This window comes from Nesoenas mayeri (genome assembly GCF_963082525.1).
Source record: "Nesoenas mayeri genome assembly, chromosome: 3".
Lineage (NCBI taxonomy): Eukaryota > Metazoa > Chordata > Aves > Columbiformes > Columbidae > Nesoenas > Nesoenas mayeri.
In genome coordinates, this window is record NC_137544.1 from 28,660,205 (window position 1) to 28,681,763 (window position 21,559).

The 21,559-nt window shown below is 35.8% G+C and overlaps 1 protein-coding gene across 1 annotated transcript in view; it reads right to left on the bottom strand.

Moving 5' to 3' along the window:
• EYS (eyes shut homolog) overlaps window positions 1-21,559 on the bottom strand; it is a gene marked incomplete at its 5' end in the record, with an annotated part of 675,648 nt that overhangs the window by 555,889 nt on the left and 98,200 nt on the right. Inside the window, 2 exons of the mRNA XM_080341398.1 lie at window positions 5,924-6,028; window positions 16,890-17,012. Coding sequence (XP_080197524.1) covers window positions 5,924-6,028; window positions 16,890-17,012 — 228 coding nt within the window. The remainder of the gene's footprint in view (window positions 1-5,923; window positions 6,029-16,889; window positions 17,013-21,559) is intronic.

The window sequence follows — 21,559 nt, forward strand, 5'->3', positions numbered from 1 at the left end:
AATAAATAGTGTTGTTTCTATTAGAAAAATGTCAGATTTTTAAGTCATCTGTTAGGGTTGAAGGACTGAATTGATGCTACGAATGAGCTGTTAATCAATAGAATTTTTTTCTTCTACTTTTTCAACCTCACAAATGACAGCCTCAAAATGACATAAATTCACAAGTGAGAAAAAAGGAGAGGAAGCCAGCAATTTGTGTTCTATTGCAGGAAAATTTCACTTACCACTGGCAGGAAGCACTATACTGATAAAGACAGGAACATAGGAAGAAAATTGGAATTATAGACGAGAATGCAACTTAGTAAAGCTATTAGAACTCATAAGTTTTGATCCTTTCACAACAGCGAGAAATTTGTCATATTCTCTCTAATCAGAAGTTTACTTTCTCTTTCTTCATCACATCCTAACTTAACATCAAACCTTTGTGTGAGACTTTTTAATGAACTTTGTGAAGTATGTTGCTCTTCTTGTTTCCTACTTTCATCACAATGCCTCTGGATTCCATATTTTTCCTTCTCCTACACTTGGCTGCATGCTTCTACACACTGCCTAATATGTGCTGGTGTATAATGAATGTTTTTCATTGCCATCATGTGAATTTTCTTCTGCCTTCACCATTTACTTCTTATATTTTGTAAAAACTGGCTGTAATAAAAATTGATATATTTTAATAAATGTTTTTAATAGTTTTATCTTGTTTCCACTTTTTAATATACCAAAATTCTACACATTTCAGTCTTTGAGTGAAAGAGCTCTCTAAATGCTTATTTGTGTAAGAATAATATAATGAAATCTTGCATAAGTAGAAATTGCAGAGTCTTGTTTGCTCTTACCCATTTTTTTAACAGGAAATAAAGATTATATTTAAAAATTAAAATCTTACTGTGCTTCTAGGAACAATATAAACAAATAGAAGGTACACTTGCCAGTATATTGCAGAAAACACAATTATGTATTACATCATAACACACGCTTTGAATACACACTGTCAGTGCAATTACGTGATCACTGCAGTAATGACCAACTGTGTTCTTTTTTACCAGCTTTTTTATTTGTATAAATGTCAAAGTGCAGATTTTACTTTGCATGGAACTGTGTAGAAAGGATGGGTTACACATTTGCTTTCTAGATTCTGTCCTATGTCCCCAAATGGGGCATATTTTACTTAGCCTTTTTGTCATCTTCCTTCTGTCATTCTCTTAAGTTGAGGCTAGGAGTGATCAACATTCTTCTGTTGTATTACGATACTTAATTTTGTCTAATGATTTTGCTGATACATACATAAAATTCTAGTAACCATCCTCCTATAGTAAAGTCTGAGTTTCATGAGGACATAGTGATTTATTCAATATGTTATTTCATACATCTTAAAAACCTAAATTAAATGGTATAATTTGCTGTACCAGGCTTAAATAGCATTGTGTAAATGTTACTGAGCAGGAGAGAGGAAGGACAGGTTAACCATTACACTGCAGAGTGAAAAAGGAAAGCATGGCCTAGGAAGATTATTTTTTTCTATTTCCTTATTTTTAAAATACTTTAGAATACTTCTGATTTTTTTTTTTTTTTGCTATATAAATGAAGGTTCTCATAACTTGTGCCAGTTTTAGAATTGTCACCATTTTCTGCTAGGCCTTTTATGATATAACAAACAATTGAAGTATCTAATTTTGTAATGGCTTCTATGAAAAAGTGAAATGAACAATCAGACCTTCTATGGTAGCAAATGGCTGGACACTCTCAGGAAGCTCACTATTAGAAAAACAGCTAAATATACCGAGATTCTCAAAACCACAGAAGAATGACTAGAGTTTCTAAAAATATATTTAACATTTCACAAATATCAGAGAAAAATTAATGCTAGTGTATGGATCAGCTATAAACATAAGGAGGAATTCCTTGGAAGGTCCCCTAGTGATGTTCCCTGACACTCATTCCTTCCAGGTACTGCTTTTGCAAGAGCTGAACTTCTGTCTCTCCAACAGCTCTATCAGTGACCTCAGCTGTTTTCCTGGATGAAGAGTCAGCACTGATATCTCATAGATATGACTGCATACAGCAGTTTCAATATAAAGAGTATGCAAAAGAGCTAACATCATGTGAATGTATTAAACCTGTTTCTTTAAAATATTGAGTCTACTAGTGGTATTGAGCCTTCAAGTGGTTCTGCACTCTCTCACTGTATGAATACTCATAGCATTTTCTGAAAGTGGTAGGTTGCCAAACAGCATTTCTACAGCTGTTTAGATGGACTTTTTTAGAAAGATTGCTATCCTGCAGAAGTTAGGGTGTTAGACGTATAAGAAAAACATATTACTTCCAAATTGTACAAATGAATGGTAACTTAGAGCAAGAAATTGATAATATGAATTTCAAACTACGCATCAAGGAAATACTTTTGGTAAACTGAGCAACAGTTTCTTGTAAAAAAAACGTTAGAGCCTCTTCTTAGGCAATTTTGAAACCAAGACAAAAAACAATCATAAAGATTCTATGTTAAGAGTGATTGTTCAGAAACAGTGTGAAGGATTGATTTCCTAAATATTTCCCATCTGTAATCTTGATGATTCATTTTATTTTTTGAGTCACAGCATGCAACAATTTTCCTAAGACTTCTTTTGGGAATAGAAACTTTCATGTATAAGCTTCTACTTTATAATAAGGGTTTCCAGAAAGATTTTAAAGAAAGTACAGTCTTATTTCATGGTACAGTAAACTTTAATAAAAGCAAACCTCCAAAAAAGGAAGAATTTGATTTACAGTTTTTCTGTATGTGAGTTTACTCTTAATCAGAAGTACTGCTTCTTTGATTTGATATATGAAGCTGAACATAAATTGATTCTAGGTTGAATCCATCAATACAAGCACCTCAACTGTCAGGATTTTCTGCTTCAAAATCAGTCTACTTTAGCAATCATACTAATCATGCACTAATCCCACTGAAAAAAAGAAAGCATTTTTTTTGTGTATTCAGTAAGGTGTAGCAGGGATAATATTATACATCACTGAGGCATGAATGGGAATGGGAAAGAAGCTATGTGGTGGATGTAAGGTTTTGTAAAAGGCAAAAATATAAGAACATTATGTAAAAAACTAAGAAACATCCTGTGTGGTCAGTAAAATGGTTCATCTAGCCCAGAATTGAAAGTAGAAAAAAGAGAGGCTATTTATGGAAAGCATACTAGCCTAGCCACTTCCAGCAGTCTGTTCCCTTTGAAATTATGGAGCATTCAGTTGTATTAAAGAAGTCAGAGGATCCTTTAGTATCCACTTACAGCCTTTTTAGTTGTGAATTTGTCTAAACACTCACCAAAACTTCTAATTAAAATTGTCTATCAACATCACTTTCTGTGGTAACAAATTTAGAAATATATTAACGTCTGTTAAAAATTCTTTTATATGTTTTATTTCAAAGTGTCACTAGGTTCTTCAAGTGCCTTGTTGCTTCTTGTGAACAGGCTTCAGTGAACTACAGTTCTGCTTTCAGCTTAGAACCTGCTTTCACAACTTTCTAAGCTTCACCTCTTTCCCTCATGCTTTTCTTCTACAAATTTAAAGAATCCTTGTTTGTTCAGAAGGCAGTTTCTCTATTCCATTGATCTATCTTTTGGCATTCTGAATACATTCTACAACTCTAACAATTTCTAGATTAATATTACCTTAAATATCAGATTACCTGGCGAGAATTTATGGACTTTAGAGAATGACTCCTCACTTCTTCCTCAACCTGTGCTTCTCTATCATTTCAGGGCAAGGTTTCCAGATGACAGACTACTGTTGTAATCAACTTTTCACTACACCACTATAGCGCTTGTTTTTAATTTTGATTTCCTTTTGTTAAAATTCGTAGAGAAATGAAATAATTTCCCAGTGGAAGGTTGAGTTAACACATGAGGAAAAAATTATATTTGAGAAGTTTTTAAATACTCACACAAATTCTGGCTTTGGAAAAGCATTGCATATAAACGAACTTTGTTTGTTTGTTTGTTTATTTGTTTGTTTTCAGCTACAAAGTTGATACACCAAATGAAGATTATGGAAAACTTTTAAATATGGCTAAAATTCTTGTAGTCTTAAAGGCTGTGCATGTAGGCATAAATAGTTCAATTCAAATTCAATTGAAAGTATTACGTTTGTAAAGTATACATAAAATTGGGCAAAGATTCCTATTTTAATAATACAATCACAAGACAATTTATGTTGGAAACGACTTCTTGAGGTCATCTACTCTAATCCCCACTGAGAGCAAGATGAGCTAGATCAAGTATTTCAGGGAGCTGTTCTGTCAAGATCTCAATATGCATCCAAGGACAGGGATTCCACAAGCTCATCCTCATAGTTAACCAACTTTGTAGCAGATTCCCCTCCTCTACAATATCTAATCAGAATTCTCCTGTGTTCCAACTTACATCCATTGCCTTTTGCCCTGCCACAAATTTCAGCTCTGAGAAAAATCTTACTCTGTCCTCTGTGTATACTCCCATGAAGTAATTGCAAACCCCGATAAAACTCCCTTTAGAATTTCCTTCAGACTGAAAAGGTCCAGTTACTCCAGACACTCTTTGTACATCAGTTTCTCTGGGTCCCTGGACATTTTCATGGCCCTGTGCTGGACTTGTCCCAGTATGGCAATGTTTTTTTGCTGAAGAATGCAAAACTTAGACATAGTCCTTCAGATGCAGTTTCACAAGTCCAGAGTGGAAAAATAATCATCTCCAGACTTGCTAGCTACAGTCTTCCTAATGTGGCCCAGGATGCTTCTTTGCTGCAAGGACATGTGACTGGCTCGTATTCTACTTGCTGAACATCAGGACCCTCAGGTCATTTTCTGCAAAGTCTTGTTTGTGATTGCACAATGCAAAAAAAATCTTTGACAAAATTAGGTGTGAGTGACATTTGGTTTGTCAGTCATGGAAAGCTTAATGAAATATAGTCATAGGTTTTGCAATTTAGAAAGTAAAACTAACGTATTATATCAAAATAAAAGAATCCAGTCTCAATAAACTTGCCATAGTAATTGATAATAATAACAATTAAAATGACTAAACAGATATTCTGCATCATGAAAGTCTGTTGAGAGGTCTCAGGTCTTAAAATAGTTTGTATATGTATATGTAAATTCTGCACGTGCATGCACTTCTATATATACGAATACCCATATGTATTTATGCATATATGCGAGTTATTTTTGAGTGTATGCACTATGATTTAATGGCCATGTTGGCTGTGAGTGCTATTTCTATTTTTCATACTTCAATAACTTTCAAGCTATTTACATATTAGGCTTTAAACAGTTTGCATACATTTTTATATCTCTTACATAAAAACATACATAATTCTCATAGGGACATCATCATTTTCACCACATCTTTTTCCTGTCCATTATAAGCAAATATTTCTGTCCAAAGATAAACTTGATGATTTTATCATTATATTGCTAAGTTGACATGATGGAACAAGGTTTAGTGCAATGTAAGTGACTTAAGAATATGAAAAAAACTGCAACTGAAAAAGTACTACTGTTTCACATTTTATATTCTGCATTTCAGGCAGATGATGACTAGTTGACCCACAATAATGACAGTAGGAAAAAAAATCAACAATTTGTTATACTATACAAGTATAATATATTCCAGAATGCCTCAAGCATTCTGGAGTGAATACCACTACAAGTGTTGGTTGATTTCTAAGACTTCATTCATCAGTTTGCAAGGCAGGACCTCTGGTACATGAGCTCTGTTTTGTAAACAAATTTTGCTGGCACCAGCAGCATAGCAATGGTAGAGTAGGATTAAAGAATATCTGCTCAGTCCTCTCTTTTCAGGAAAATAAATTACTACTTAGTTGTCTGCTTATGAATAATTATATTTCTTTCTTAAATATCACGGAATATTTCTCACCTAAACATCACCTGACTTCTTACCTGGCAAACAGCTACAGTAAAATTCACCAATCAAATCATGGCAATCGCCTCCATTTTTGCAGGGCTTGAAGAAACATTCATCAACATCTGTGGAACAGTTTTTGTCTGACAGAAAAGAAAATGAAACATTAAAACCATAAATCATTTTTGGGTTTGGGAAAGCAGAAAAGTTACTTCACAGTACAAATGACAACTGCATAGTTTAACTTTTCCAGGTTGGGAACACTATTTTATTTCTGCATGACAGCTTTAAAACTAGAGATGTTCATACATCATAGCTGATAGTTAACAAATTTCCAAATTATTATTTTTGTATTCTAGCATTACATTTCAACACCATAATTACTAGAATTATATGCCACAACTTAAAGACTATTTTAGACACTTAATAAACTCAGTGACACTAAGAAAAATATTTATCAAGGTTGCTTCCTTGTTTAGATGAATAAAGCCACTTTTCAGATCCCAACAGAAACCTACAAATTTACTAGCTGTTTCTTCATTTTTCTTCTTTTAAAGACATTTAATTGAGATACAATTAAAATCAATTAAAAGATGAAACAACAAAAATACAGAAGAATATATAGAAGACATATAGAGGGGAATATTTAGAAGACAAGAGAATAGGTGGCTTATGAAAACAATTAACTCATTTGGCATACCAAAGAAAATCCACAGTCGCTCATCTCTCTATTGTGCACTACATTAATTTAAAGCAAACTCTAGCCTGGTATAAATGATACTGGGATGTTTCTGATCCAAAACGGATTCAAAATCAAGAGATAACTGTAAAGGTTAAGGGCTTCTATGCATACCCATACCTATTTGAGTAACAGAGGAGGAAAACTGTAGCTGTTACTGATGTGAGTGAGCAAAATGGTCATTTGCATTCTATTCTGAAAGTGATGGAAAACAACATTTTGAAAAGGAATAGTAATTCAAAAATACAAGGATGCATGTGCTATTGACTTCTTTTTTTTTTTTTCATGCAGTAGTGAAAAACACAACTACAAATTGAGATTTTCTTGGATTTGATTCTAAGTAAAAAGGAAGAGTACTCCCTGAATGTGAAGAGAGGAATATGAAGAACTTGGGTGAGATCAGTTGAGATCCATGGGAAGGGAGAGGAGAGGGAGCTGAACAACATAAAATCAAAGGAATTCAGAAAAATAGAATGCAAAGAATGTAGAAAATCTCTGATGTGAAACCCCATGGAAGGCTGTACTAAAATAAAAATATAATTAGGAAAGTTATGCTTTTTTAAGTACACCAAGATAAACTATCTTTTTATGTGGAAAAAGACACTGGGTATTATGAGACCAACTTTGCACTTTTTTTTTGAAAGGATGAAAATGTCTAACAAAAAATAAAAAGGTCAGATTACTAAGAAAAACCTAAGAAGTACAACATAAATGTGTAGGCTTAAAATGAGACCAACAAAAGCACTGTATGTGATGTAACTATCATGGGATGGTCAGTGTAATGGCAAATCATGCTGTAAGTACTTCAGCATTAAAGATGAAGGAATTCAATGCCATTCAACGGGAAAGGATGGCTACTGATAATGATAATCATGCCAAATTGTTCAATGCTTCTTTTGCTTCATCAGTAGAAAGGTCGCAGATCGTTATCATAATTGATACATACGATTAAAGGGCAAAACTTCAGTGTTGGATAAAGAAGGCAGGCTGGAGAGCTGTCAGATGAGTTAGATGTTCAAATAGGCTGATCTGATGAACTTCACCCTTGGGTACTTCAAGAGTGAGCTGATAAAAATTCAGTAGCTTTCTTTGTGAACTTGTGAAAGACAGGTAAAGTACCTGAAGACTCAATAAATTCAGCCTTTAAAAAGGAGTAAAAGACAGAGTTGTGAATTTATAGATCCATTTCTGTAATTTCAGTTCCTGAAGGAAATATGGGAAAAAAGTTACCAAACTGATTAGTTGTAAGAACCTGTAGATATTAAATAATGTATTAAAAATGAGCCTTATATAAACAAATCAATTCCTTTCTATACCAGAGTTACCTTGTGAATTAAAAAAAAAAAAAAAAAAGTGTCATGTGCCATATTCCTTGACTTCAGTAATGTTTCTACTGGTGTCTTCTGTGAAATCCTAATAATGTGATGTGAACTACAAGAGAATACTATCAGGTGAGTAAAAATATTCGTAATGTATTATTCATACTTTAGTTATCAGTGATTTTACTACAAAACAGATGGACAAATGTATCGCACATATTTTGAAAGAGATGTACTGTTCATCTAGTTCCACTCAAGTTTTTGAACAGTGGTCTGGATGATGGGCAACATAGTAAGATTTTTGATGGCAATGCAAAAAGGTACTTTGGAGGACAGGATTAGAAGTCTTCATACTTTTGATAAATGGGAGATAGAGTTTGAAATTAGAAATGTTATCAGTCAGAACAAGTGGAAGATATCATACAGCAAATCACAAGTTAAATAGGAGCAAACCCCAGAATTTTTTTCCAGATCGAGCAGTGTGCTGGGATAAATAAAAAGGAACATACCCAGTTAGAAGCATAAAACAATTCTTTGATTTTCATCTAGATAGAGTAAAACCGCATTTGGAGTGCTTTGCACTGTGCAGCAAGCTGCATTAGGGAAACGTGGACAACGTGGACAGTCCAGATGAGCGTGACAGTAATTACAAAAAACTTGAAAGCGTGACTTAGGAAAAAAAAATGAATGGTCTTGTAAGGCCTGAATAAAGAAGATTTGAATAGAAATATGATGACATTCATAAAATAAGAAAAGGCTTTTGCAAATGTCTAGTTTTCCATGTTCGTAGTGGACAGGAAGTAATGCATTTAAACTTCAGTGAAAGTCAGATTAGATCTTAAGGAACTCCTTCTAATGGTTAATATAATGATTAATATTATAACACTCTGGAAAGATTGCCTGGGGAAAGTAAGGAATGGTGTTGGACTTCTTTAAGGTGAGTTATATCCCAAATGACAAGTTTGGTATGTTTTCTGCTGGGATGTAGTTGGAATAGATGATGTGTAATGTTTTCTTCCAGTGCTATGATTATATAATTTACAGAGCACACACCCTGTTTATAATGCAGAAGAAAGCTCAAAGGTTTATATGCTTATGCAGTGAGTTGGATTGTTTGGAAATTTGCTGTGCCTCATGGTGAGGTAAAACAGGACAAATATTCCAAATCTATGGTCATGTAAGGAATTACCAAGAGTCATCTATATGAAAAAGTCTAGGAAATCTAAAATAGGATAGGAAAGGTCTTCAGTTACTTGGTGTGTGATAACAGAACACCCACATTGGAACCTAGTGCTACTATCCAAATCTGTATCTCCATTCTGTCTCTCAATTATAATGCATTTCTGTATTAGTCAGAAAAGACAGAAATGACACCAGGTATGCAGTAGCCAAAGAAACAGAGGATACTCAGGGTGTAGAAGAATATTTACACTAGCAGCCAGAAGAAAGACATTCTTCATCCACACAATAGAATTACGTGGTTAAAAATACAGAGAGTTAGACAGAAAGTCCTGCTCTTACGAAGAGCAGCACAGCTCTTATCACGTTCAACCTGTATTCACACCTCAAGTATTTCTCATGAGAAAATCAAAACGAGACAAATGAGCTACTTCATACTTGCCTGAGCCCCTTTTTCTGTAGATGAATGAAAAGGTCTTATTCTACTATTTCAATACTGATTTTGAAACAAAGTCTGCATTTCCACTCTCACTTCCTTTCCTGGATCTCCCTACTACAGGAGAGCAAGCATATGCAGTAACTGAAATCTTGTCATGACTTTTATATAGTTAGACAGTACATTTTTCAGTGTACTGCAGGTCACTTCTGGTCACTTGCAGCTGCCAGATACAAGCAAAGAAGAAGATATGTAGGATATAGTTACTGAACTGTAGCTGAACTGCGTGTGAATAAACAACAAAAGTGATCTGAAACAGACTGCTGAGGACCTCAACATACGAGTGCTTTGCAGTGATGCAGCAAAATAAATAATAAAAATGATTCTGAGATGTATTTAAAAAAAACAAGGACTATTTATGTGTAAAATACCTCTGCATAAAACATTGACTACAGTGTTCCATATTAAAAAATAAGTGGGAAGAATACAGGGAAAGCTACACAATTTATTCAACAACTGAAAAAGCGTGCTGTTAGCAAAGGCTTAAAGAGCTCCATCTGTTTCATTTAGAACAAACAAAAACAAGAAGTGACTTGATTACAGTGTAAAAGTGTTTTTACAAAGAGAAAATACCTGGACAATAAGAGGCTTTTCCATTTTGGTAGAAAAGATAATGAGACTCAATAGCTTGAAGTTGAGAAAAAAATGTAAATAAAATATTTAATATAAACTTCTAAATCTGATGATGATTACTACTAGGAAAAAAAATACGAGTGAAATTCTAGCTTCTCTTCATGCATTCAAATCAGGATTGAACGTTTTTCAAATCAATGTGTGCTTTAATCAAAACTAATTAATTAGGTTCAGTACAAGGTGGTTAATGGACAACACTAACAGCCTTCTGGTATATAGACCTAATGTAGAGCACACAACCAGCAATTTAAAGGTTGTTAGAAGACTTCCAGAATAAACTCACTCATCCTGTAGTCTTCTGTGTGTCTTTCCTGGGAAAACATCAAGACAATTCTGCGAAACAGACATATTTTTATAACAGCAATAACCTACCCCAAGGCAACTGAGCCCTGCAGCATAATCATCATGTGGAATGTGTATGTCCTGTCTTTGAAGGTTCTTGGGAAAAGTGGCTGTCAGGTGCTGCTCTGCTGTTACAAGAGCAAATAATCTATACAATTCTGTTTCTTGCCTGATTGTAAAAATGTAAAGGAAAGAAAAATCTTCTTATAAAAGTTTTATAAACAGTTTTAAAAACATCAGCCTGTATTTAACACTTTTCCTCTCCTGTCTCAAGACTCCTTAGATCTCAGCAAGCAGTAGTCTCTGGTCAACCTCCTGTCAAAGTGAAGTCAGCCAAGCTGTGGGTTCATGTCCCCATTGTTACGACTGAAGCCCTGTAGCCCTGTACATATGAAATTGCTGTGCTGGTACTGGGCCGCAGATTTGGTGTCAAGTTAACACCAGAGACCTCAGGTAGCCAGGTGGATCTTGTCTCATTTGTTTTTTTTTTTTTTTATACAATTGCATCATGCTGTTTATTGTTAATAAGGTGTGGACAGGAATAACAAGTACTTACACTGTATAGAATGAACTAATTATGACCCTAGAGTAAGGCTACAGTGTGAAGAAGCACAGGGGAAAGAGCAGAGGCCTTGAAGGTGCATTTATAGGGTGGTACAGGAGACTCCAAGGCTACTAACGGCTAGTGCATGGCCAGTTACTGGTAGTGAAGCAAAGACAGGAGTTGCACAAAAATAGTTCTAGGGATAACAAAATGGAACTAGAACAGATACTTAGCATATGTAAAATGCTCCAAATATAGAAAAATCACTAGTTACAGGGAGTTGCAGAACCGAGAAAGAGAAAGGTGTGAAAAAAAGAGAAAAAATCAAGACAAAGGAAAAGGCCAAAGAGCGAAGAACAAAAAACTTCAGCTGTGTTACTGAAGATGAGACCAAATATGGCTACTACTGAGTGTGGTCATATTAAAACTGATAGTGTCATACCTTTTATAGAATGGTTCTGTCAAAGAATAGGGTGCCCAAAAGTAAATTTTATCACTTGTTAAAAACACAGCTGAGTATATACTTGGAAATATAATTTAGTATGAAAACCTGTTACAATGCTAGTTGGTATTGCAAGGCCAGAGTTGAACAACAGACTTTCTCCAAGATCAATGATTTGGTGGATTTTTTCATTAGAAGAACCATCCACCATAAAAAAACCCCAGAGAAAACTGGTCTTATGTAAGATGCTCCTTTCATTTCCAAAATTCATTAAGAGATTATCTGAGAAGGATGGAAAATGTGTACTGGGGAAGTTGGCTGAAAACAGATTTTCTTATGTCAGAGTTCATGCACTAATTGCTTATGTCATAACAGAAAGCTTAGTCCTAACAGGTTAATGGAGGCACTTATAATAAAAACCTTGATGCAGCAGGAAATTCTGTCTTGATATCCATACATTATTTTTACAGATGCACTCAGATGTAAAAAGAAAAATTGTGCTCACTGTCTTGACATATTCCTGTTCATACTGTGATTTCACCCATTATTTTAACTGTTTATAATATAAATAGGAAACTCATGAAAAGAGAAATTGTTTACAGAAAAAGTGTGGAGGTAAGGAAAAAATTGGTTAATTTCCCACTGTAACTCAGGAAGAGTAAGAATTTCAACCATGTTTTCCTAGACTCTTCTGCATGTACTTTAATCACTGTAGCAGCTTTTGTAGACATGACTGCTTTTCACTTTTTATTTGGGAAGGACTGTTCAGTTTAAATTATTATGTTCCAATTTATCTAAAATTAATTAAATACAAATCATTCCCAGAAAGATATTAATGTATGTTCTACATAAATTATATTATGTATGACAATTGGCACCACTATTGAAAAAATGCATTTTATCTAAAATACAGGGGATAAACTGAAATAGAAAAATAATCTCACAATACATCCAGTAGAGCAATGATAAAGTAAATCCCATATAAACTAATTAAATTTTTGATTAAAGAATTAGTTTATCTTTTTTTTTTTTAGATGATTCCAACTGTTACTATTCACCTTCTTATTTAAAGAAATCATGCTTAGTATTTGGAAGTGGAAAGGTATTGGAGAAATGTGCCATTTGATTTCTCACCAAAAAAGGGACTTTGCTTATTTTTAGGTGACTGGAAAAAAGATTGCTACGGAACTATTATTGATTTGGTTTGCCTTCATGCAATTTAATATTTTTTATGTATTAGTTTGTAAAATTTTTTATACCATATAATTTGCAGCATAGTGAAACTTAAACATACTTTTCTGTGCTCTACTGATCTTTTTTTTTGCCTTTTTTTTTTTTTTTTCCCCACTCAGTGTTTTATACCTGAGTTCCTTGCAGGGGAAGCACGTATTCTTAAACAGTAGGCATGATGATAAACATTCTCTAAGAACCAGAGAAACACATATTGAATACATATCCACATATTCCATCAGCACCTTCCCAGCGGAGCAGGGGCAAAGGCAGCCCTTTGCTCTCATGCTGCCACGGGCCCACTATGAGTGACAGCTCTGCTGTCCAGGAGTAGGGGGAACCATCCCAGCCTGTTCAGCTTTCAGCTTCCAGGATTAGGGTTGGTTTGAAAACCATTAGCGCTCTGACTGGAGATCAGATTCAGCCATGTTGTTTATATGAACTTGGTCATCAGGAGACATCAGAGAAAAGAATACCTGGCTTTTGGGTGTTTCTGTAAGGGACGCTGATATGGAACAATAACCTGATGCATGAGATATAAGCGATACCGACTATCTGTGACTGACTTTAGTGATTGGGAAGCACCAATAGAGGTCTCAGGTCAATTTTTTCCTTTCAGTCATTGAGGACAGCACTGAAGATGAGTAATGTGGAATGGAGGATGGAATGACACAATAGTTTTAAACTGTGCAGTGGTCCTGATGTTAACAAAAAACATCTGAGTCAGCCAAAAAATGTCTAAAATAGAACAGCTTTTGCAGGCTTACTGAAAACAAAGCTTAGAAAACATTATTAAAAAGATGCACAAGAAAAGATTTTTGAAAGCACAAAAAAAGGTGTCACTTTTTTGCCTCATGATGGAGTGAGCTGAACTACAAGACACTGCACATCCTTTTATAATCTGGGTTTTCAAATATTCGGTGTTGAAGGCACCACTTCTTTAGCCACAATGGCTACTATAGGATTCCTAAAGCTTACAGTATGAGACATACCAGAGGGAATTATCTAGATTTGATCTTCAAAAAGCATTTTAAAAGGCCAGTTCCATTTGAACAGGCATCTCTCATTTCTGTCCAACACTGCCTTTTCAGCAGAGTGTTTGTGTACAAGAAAGGCACATAATACCAAACAACAGTGATGCCACCTGACATGGAACTAGTAAATGGCAAGACAAACAAACAGCTAGGCCTAAGACAGTTTATGTACTCATCCAGCTCAGATGCTATAGCTAAACTTCATTTACAAAACAAAAGGAAAACAAAAATGTCTTGAAAAAAATGAAAACAGAAAACCAGCCTTATACGTTTACTGGACTTTTCCAAATTTTACTTCCTTAATCAAATCTCATGAGAAAAATACAAGATGTGATTGTCAGGGAGTTAGCAGACCTGTTTATGAACTTTCTAACTTGTGCCTCCTTGTTCATAGATAACTGTTGTAGCCCGGTAAATACGATTTCTGCCCTCAGCAGGGGAGGCCCAGCTGTGCGCTGACCCAGCAGTGCAGGGGCTCAGCCTCACCATGGCCTGAGCTGGTGTCTCTGATTTAACCCCTGTGCTGGGCCCAGTGACTGCTGCCTCCCTGCTCCAGCTTCCGTGCTGGGGGTGACCCTGCTGGGCAGGGGTGACACCCTCCAACACAGTCACTGCCTGGTAAACCATAGCCCTTTGTGTGCTTGGGGATGCAGGGACTGGAGACCATGGCCAGACTGCAGCTGGCAGTGCAGGATAAGAAAGTGTAAAGTATAAAAATAAGTATAAAAGAGAAAGTATAAAAGTATAAAAATAACCCAAGCTAGACCCCTGACTAAGGAGGAAGAAACCCCCACCAGGAACATCATCTTTCTCTTAGGAAAGGGCTCAAGATGCTAGTGACTAAGGTCTAAACTCCTCCACTCCTTCTTGAGAAGACTGAAAACATCATCTGTAGGACCCAGAGGGACGTGATAAAGTTGAACATAACACTACAGAAAATGGGTAGATATTAATAGGTTTTCTAGTATAACAATTTTGATGGTGCTTTTCTACATTCATCCTGTAATATGGATATCTATATTGCTTAAATAGTAATTGAATAAACAAAATAATCCTACATATACATTATGTTTCTTTTTGTTCTTGAAAAGATTTTGAGTATATCACTATGTGTGTATCTTGGACTACATCCATCAGTCCAAGAACTCAGAAGGGCATGAAATGTCCTTTTACCATTGTTTGCTTTTCTTAGAAGATAAAAGCTCAAATATTCAGTATGTTGCATTGAAGACTCTTTCTAGGCAGGTTGAAGCAGTTGTTAGAAGGCCTGGAGAGAGGAGATCTAATGACATCCATGATGGCTGGCTGTGCATTTATTATACAAATTGAATGAACACAGATGAAAATATTCAGTGTAATCAGGAGGATTCTTAACCACACTTCCAATTCCAGTCAGTAGACAGGCTGATTTGTTTTCTTGTGGGAGTTGTCCTGTCTCACAAAAAAAGCCAATTTCCATAAGTCTGAAGTATTCCTCCTATGGAGAACATACCCTATTCCAGGTTGCCTTAGTGACACCCACACATTAGTTTATGGTTCTGGTTCAGTAATGCGGATTCCATCATATCCCAAAGTAGTGTAACTGTATTTTCACAGGAACAGCTTTACCTGTGTTCCCTAGTTCAAACTGACTGTTTAGAACCTACTACTGAAAAGTTAGATGTGTTCCATTTTTGTCGTTGTAATAAACCATTAAGTTTGTAAAGCTCTTTCTTTTAAAATTATTGCATTAAAAATGCTTACATTTATATGAACAAATACTTTGTAATTAGCTCCATTATTTTCATGACTGACATAAAAGAAGCATATGCTATGCAAACTCATGACAGCAAAGCCAGTTATAAAAGAAGAAAAGGAGAATGTGATCTTGTAGGAAATAGAGCACATCTCTGTTTTGTGATGCTGAATAATTTTAGAATATGTTGGCATGAATCAATCAAGTAAAATCACAGACATCTGTTGGAACTGCAACTATTATCACTTTCACAGATTCTAAATTTCTGTGTATCATCATATATTCCTTATGTTCCATCTGCCTATTTTTAACTATTGAAAAAATACGCTCCTAAGCTGGATGTTGCTGGTGTTACTATCAACTTGAAATGCTTTGTTTACTTCTAACTTAATTTTGCCTCCTCATCCTTCACTACTCTACTTGCTTCTTTAACCTTTCATTTCTCCATAACAGATCTCTTTGTTTTTTGGGGGTTTTTTTGTTTGTTTGTTTTTTGGTGTTTGTTTGTTTTTGTTTATTCCTTCTTTCATTCTTTTCAATTGGTCACCACAGATTTTGAGCTCTCTGTACATACCTGTTTGGCTTTTTATTACAACACCCACTACCTGTGTATGATTTTGGAGACTGACACTGCTTGTTTTCCTGTTACTGCTTCTGACTAATGCTCCATTTGCCTCTCTGAGCCCAGCAGCTGAAAGTCAGTGTGTTCCAGTCCCTGACATCACAGCATATTAGTTGTTAAGATCGCCTATTTTTTGAGACAATTGTACTGATTTCCCCATGATCCTATTAGCTGCTTCTGACAGAAAGCAGGACCATGAAGACTGCTACTGATGCAGGAGTTATTTTCTTAAGCCTCTTAGACACATAAATAATTGTGCAATTTATGAGCAATTTACCATAAGGATCTGATGGCATCTTTTGTGAAGAGAACAAAGTGTCCTCTTGCTAAAATTGTATTCTTATTTCTGTTTCAATCACATATGACTGTGATATAATCTTCTGAAGACAAACAGCATCAGCTATAGCTATCAATGCTCACCTATTTTTCATGGACTAGGTGTTTTTTGAACACTTTTTTTTCTAGGCAAAATACAGATTTGCATTCCATCAATTAATCAAACAGTATACACACTGCTTTCAATTTTTATCATATTAGTAGGGATTTTAAAATAGATTCTCAACAGCACACAACACTGTGTTGAATATATTATTAATGCTAAAACATAGAACAAAATGCAATTAAAATGGTTTTAATTTCAGAAAAGTTTAAATATTTAATGTCTTTTCCAGAATTAAAATAAATCTTACCAGTGAATCCTGGAGGACAAACACAACTGTAGTCTGCAACCAGGTCTAAACAAGTTGAATTGCTTTTACAGAAGCCATAAGTGCACTCATCAAAGTTGATTTCACAGTTCAGACCTTCAAATCCTTAGTTGGAAAAAAAAAACCGAAGAGCTATGTATTATTCAGCTCTATCTGTGCCTTATTTTCTGAAGCATGTATATGGGTTTGGTTTTTTTTTTTTGGTCTTTGTCTAAAAAATAGATTGTTTTCAGTTTACTCTTGTAATAAAATTATCTTGATATCTTGAAGTCTTAGTGAAAGATCTTTCTAAAAGCTTTTCTTTTTTTTTTTTTTTTCAATTAATAGGAAAATATGTCTGACCATCCCATGTATTTTAAAAGGAGGCAATAATTGATATCAAATAACAAGTTTAGGATTCAGTATTTTCATTAATCTAGTTGAACTTTTTGTTTAGCAGAGACTTAAGGATCTATATATGTTCTGCCATTTTGAGAACATTGCAGATGAATATAATTGATGCTGGGGTTTGGATATCTGATTATAGTTTTAAAAATCAATTCTCAAATAGTTACTTCTCCATTTTTTGTCTGTTTCTTGTGTCACAGTGACTTTTAGAAAACTCAGAAGTCCAACATTGCTTTTTGTACTTGAAATTGCTGGAGAATCTTCACGCTGATATCTGACATTTTATGCTCTCGTAAACGTATTTTAGTTCATGGTCATGCTACAAAATGACTATCATTAGTGCTGTCACAGGCCATGGCTGTGGGAAAACCATGACTAATGCTAAGCCATCAGCACACTCAGTGCTAGGCACATTCCCATAATTTCTTGAACTGACCAAGGAACCGGTTTCCACTGATACCTAAGTCATAAAACTTTAGAATTACCCTTTTAGTTTGTTAATAATGTATACAGTAACAGTTCTCATTTGCATTTAGTGTTTAATTAGAACCAGATTTAACAGGTAACAAGTGAGCCACAAAACTATCGATGTGGATGCTGAGATTTATTTTTTTATGAGCTAGTCAAGCAGACTAAACAGCAGAATGGTCTTTTCCGAGTTTAATTTTTAACTGCCTTCCAATATCTGTTTTAGCTTCTAATTTAAACTAACAAATTACAGAGGCCATACTTACGAGAATTATTTGTAGCAGTTTAACCTTTTGTGATGAGTTTCTGAACTTATCATCACTACTTGGATGCTTGTATTAATATATAAAAACCTGAAATATTGTAAGCTATAAAATCAACTCAACATGAGTCTGTACTTACAAAACAGTACTATTTGAACATTAAAATCAAACAAGTATAAGAATGTTTGAAATGCAGAAACAAAGTACCAGATTATAAACCACAACCTTGACTTTATTTATAAATAAAAATCCAATTTAAAAAAGCATAAATATTCAGAACAAACCCATTTGTGAAAGTATCTCAGAAAAAACACTGTAATTTTTAATGTTTTTAAGTGTTTTGATTTTTCCTTTAACTACTTTTTTTCTTGAAAACACTCATTTGTTTGTACTCTTCTGATAACACTGAGCAACATGCATTTTTAAAGACACAGACCAAAAGTGCTGAAGATCACATTATTTTTGCCTGTGAAAATTTTAATAGATTTTTGTACTGAAGATATATTATGGTCATTATTATGGCCATTGTACTTTGCTTGCTATGCTCAGTCACAAATCTCCAAGTTAGTACACCAGGATAAAATATTTTCTTTGTAACTTCAATAATTACATTTTCTGTGGATTTCACGTACTGCACATTTGTGTTTTCTCTGCTCCTTCAGACTTTGTTAGATCATGAGATTTTTGTCAAAAAAAAAAAAAAAAGCAGCCCTTACAAGTATATCTGTCTCCTTTCTTTATAAGTGTGCTTGTTTTATTGGGTACTTTCATGGACAAAAATGCAAATTAGACTTCAGAAAAGAATGAATAACATTCTATTAAAGGAAATTTTAACAATGGTTTTGAAGACTGTCAAGAAGATGTTTTGCAGACTGCAGGCAATTTTGAAAATTGTCAAAGATAATGAAAATAAATTATTTTGAACAACTTACCTTCAGGGCAAAAACAATCATAGCTGTTGACATCATTCTGACAGACAGCACCATTCAAGCAGGGAGTTGAATCACACTCATTCATTTCTATTTCACAGTACTGTCCTGAAAAACCTGCAAAAGAAGCAAGATGAACTGTAATTTTCTTCATATTTATGTGTCCTACTCACATGAAACTTTCACTCTGAATGTTGTTCTGTAATTAAAACCAAGAGGTGTTACAATCCATATTCCCCTGAAAAAGGAAGCTATAAGTCAAGAGTTTCTGTCTTTTATTTACAAATATTTAAATTTCACTCATATTCCGTGTTACAAACACATCTTTATTGCAGAAATAAAACAATAAATGCAGTAGGAAGTACTTCCAGAAAGTAAGAAGACATTCATAGCAATATGCAAACAATATACAGATTTTCAAGTGTTTTTCTTGTATTAGAGTCACTTTACTATTTTTATGATTTCTTTTTTTACATTTTGTTGTGTTAATACAATAGGGAGTACATCAATTATCTCCCATCTATTGTCTGATGTTTTCTACTTTGGAGGAGAGTAGTGAAAAAAGTACAGAGTAGAAATGCATTGGGTATAACAAAACACATGCCATACAAGTCAGGTCAGCACATGTAAACTACGTTGCTTAATTACAACAGATGAGAATTCTGTATATGTTGCTAAACGAAGGAATGTAGACATCAACAGAACAAAAACCTGATGTAACTTACAAAATAAAAGGGTAACTCAATTTTTTTATTTCTTATAGGTACTTTGACACACTGTATGTTGTGCAGGTGACCAGGCCCTGGCAGCGGGGGCTGGAGGGGGGTGTCTGTGACAAGAGACCAGGTCTGCTCTGTGTTGGACACAGCTGGTTCCAGAGGCTCCAACCACCCACTGCAGGACACAGCTGAACCCCCAGCCAAGGTGGTGGTGCCTTGGGGAAAATATATTTAGGAAAGTGCAAAACACTGCATGGGTAAAATGAGGAGTAAGGGGGGAAAACAAGTGAGAAACAATCCTGGGAGCACCAAAGTCTGAGAAGAAGGAGGGGTAGGAGGTGCTCCAGGTGCCTGTGGAGAGGACCATGTCAGAGCAGATATCCACACTGCTGCCCATGGTGGACCCCACACTGGAGTAGGTGGATGTGGCCAATGGAGAGCCCATACAGGAAGAAGGAAAAAGTGTTTTGACTCCAGTCTTCAAAAAGGGCAGGAAGGAGGACCCGGGTAATTATAGACTGGTCAGCCTCACCTCCATCCCTGGGAAAGTAATGGAACAGCTTATCCTTGGTGCCATCTCAAGGCATATCAAGGATAAGAGGATTATTAGGGGCAGTCAGCATGGCTTTACTAAGGGTAAGTCATGCTTGACCAACCTCATAGCCTTTTATGAGAATGTAACAAGGTGGATGGATGATGGCAGAGCGGTGGATGTGGTCTACCTTGACTTCAGTAAAGCCTTTGACACAGTCTCCCACAGCATCCTCACAGCTAAGTTGCGGAGGTGTGGTCTAGACAATAGAGTAGTGAGGTGGGTTGCAAACTGGCTTCAGGAGAGAAGCCAGAGAGTGGTAGTCAATGGTGCGGAGTCTAGTTGGAGACCAGTATCTAGTGGAGTGCCTCAGGGGTCAGTAGTGGGGCCAATATTATTCAATATATTCATTAACGATTTGGACGAGGGAATAGAGTGTACTATCAGCAAGTTTGCTGATGACACTAAGCTTGGAGGAGTGGCTGACACACCAGAAGGCTGTGCTGCCATCCAGCGAGACCTGGACAGGCTGGAGAGTTGAGCAGGGAATAACCTAATGAAATTTAACAAGGGAAAGTGTAGAGTCCTGCATCTGGGCAGGAACAACCCCAGGTTCCAGTATAGGTTGGGAAATTACATATTAGAGAGCAGTGTAGGGGAAAGGAACCTGGGGGTCCTGGTGGACAACAGGATGACCATGAGCCAGCACTGTGCCCTTGTGGACAGGAAGGCCAATGGCATCCTGGGGTTTAATTACAAGAGGGGTGGTTAGTAGATCAAGAGAGGTCCTCCTTCCCCTCTACTCTGCCCTGGTGAGAGCACACCTGGAATATTGTGTCCAGTTCTGGGCCCCTCAGTTCCAGAAGGACAGGGAACTGCTGGAGAGAGTCCAGTGTAGGGCAACAAAGATGATTAAGGGAGTGGAGCACCTCCCTTATGAAGAAAGGCTGAGGGAGCTGGGTCTCTTTAGTTTGGAGAAGAGGAGACTGAGGGGTGACCTTATTAATGTTTATAAATATATAAAGGATGAGTGCCACGAGGATGGAGCCAGGCTCTTCTCGGTGGCAAACAATGATAGGACAAGGGGTAATGCGATCAAGCTGGAACACAAGAGGTTCCACTTAAATTTGGGAAGAAACTTCTCAGTGAGGGTGACAGAACACTGGAACAGGCTGCCCAGGGAGGTTGTGGAGTCTCCTTCGCTGGAGACATTCAAAACCCACCTGGACATGTTCCTGTGTGACCTCACCTAGGCATTCCTGCTCCAGCAGGGGGATTGGACTAGATGATCTTTTGAGGTCCCTTCCAATCCGAAACATACTGTAATACTGTGAAAGAGCAGTGGAGAGGAGCT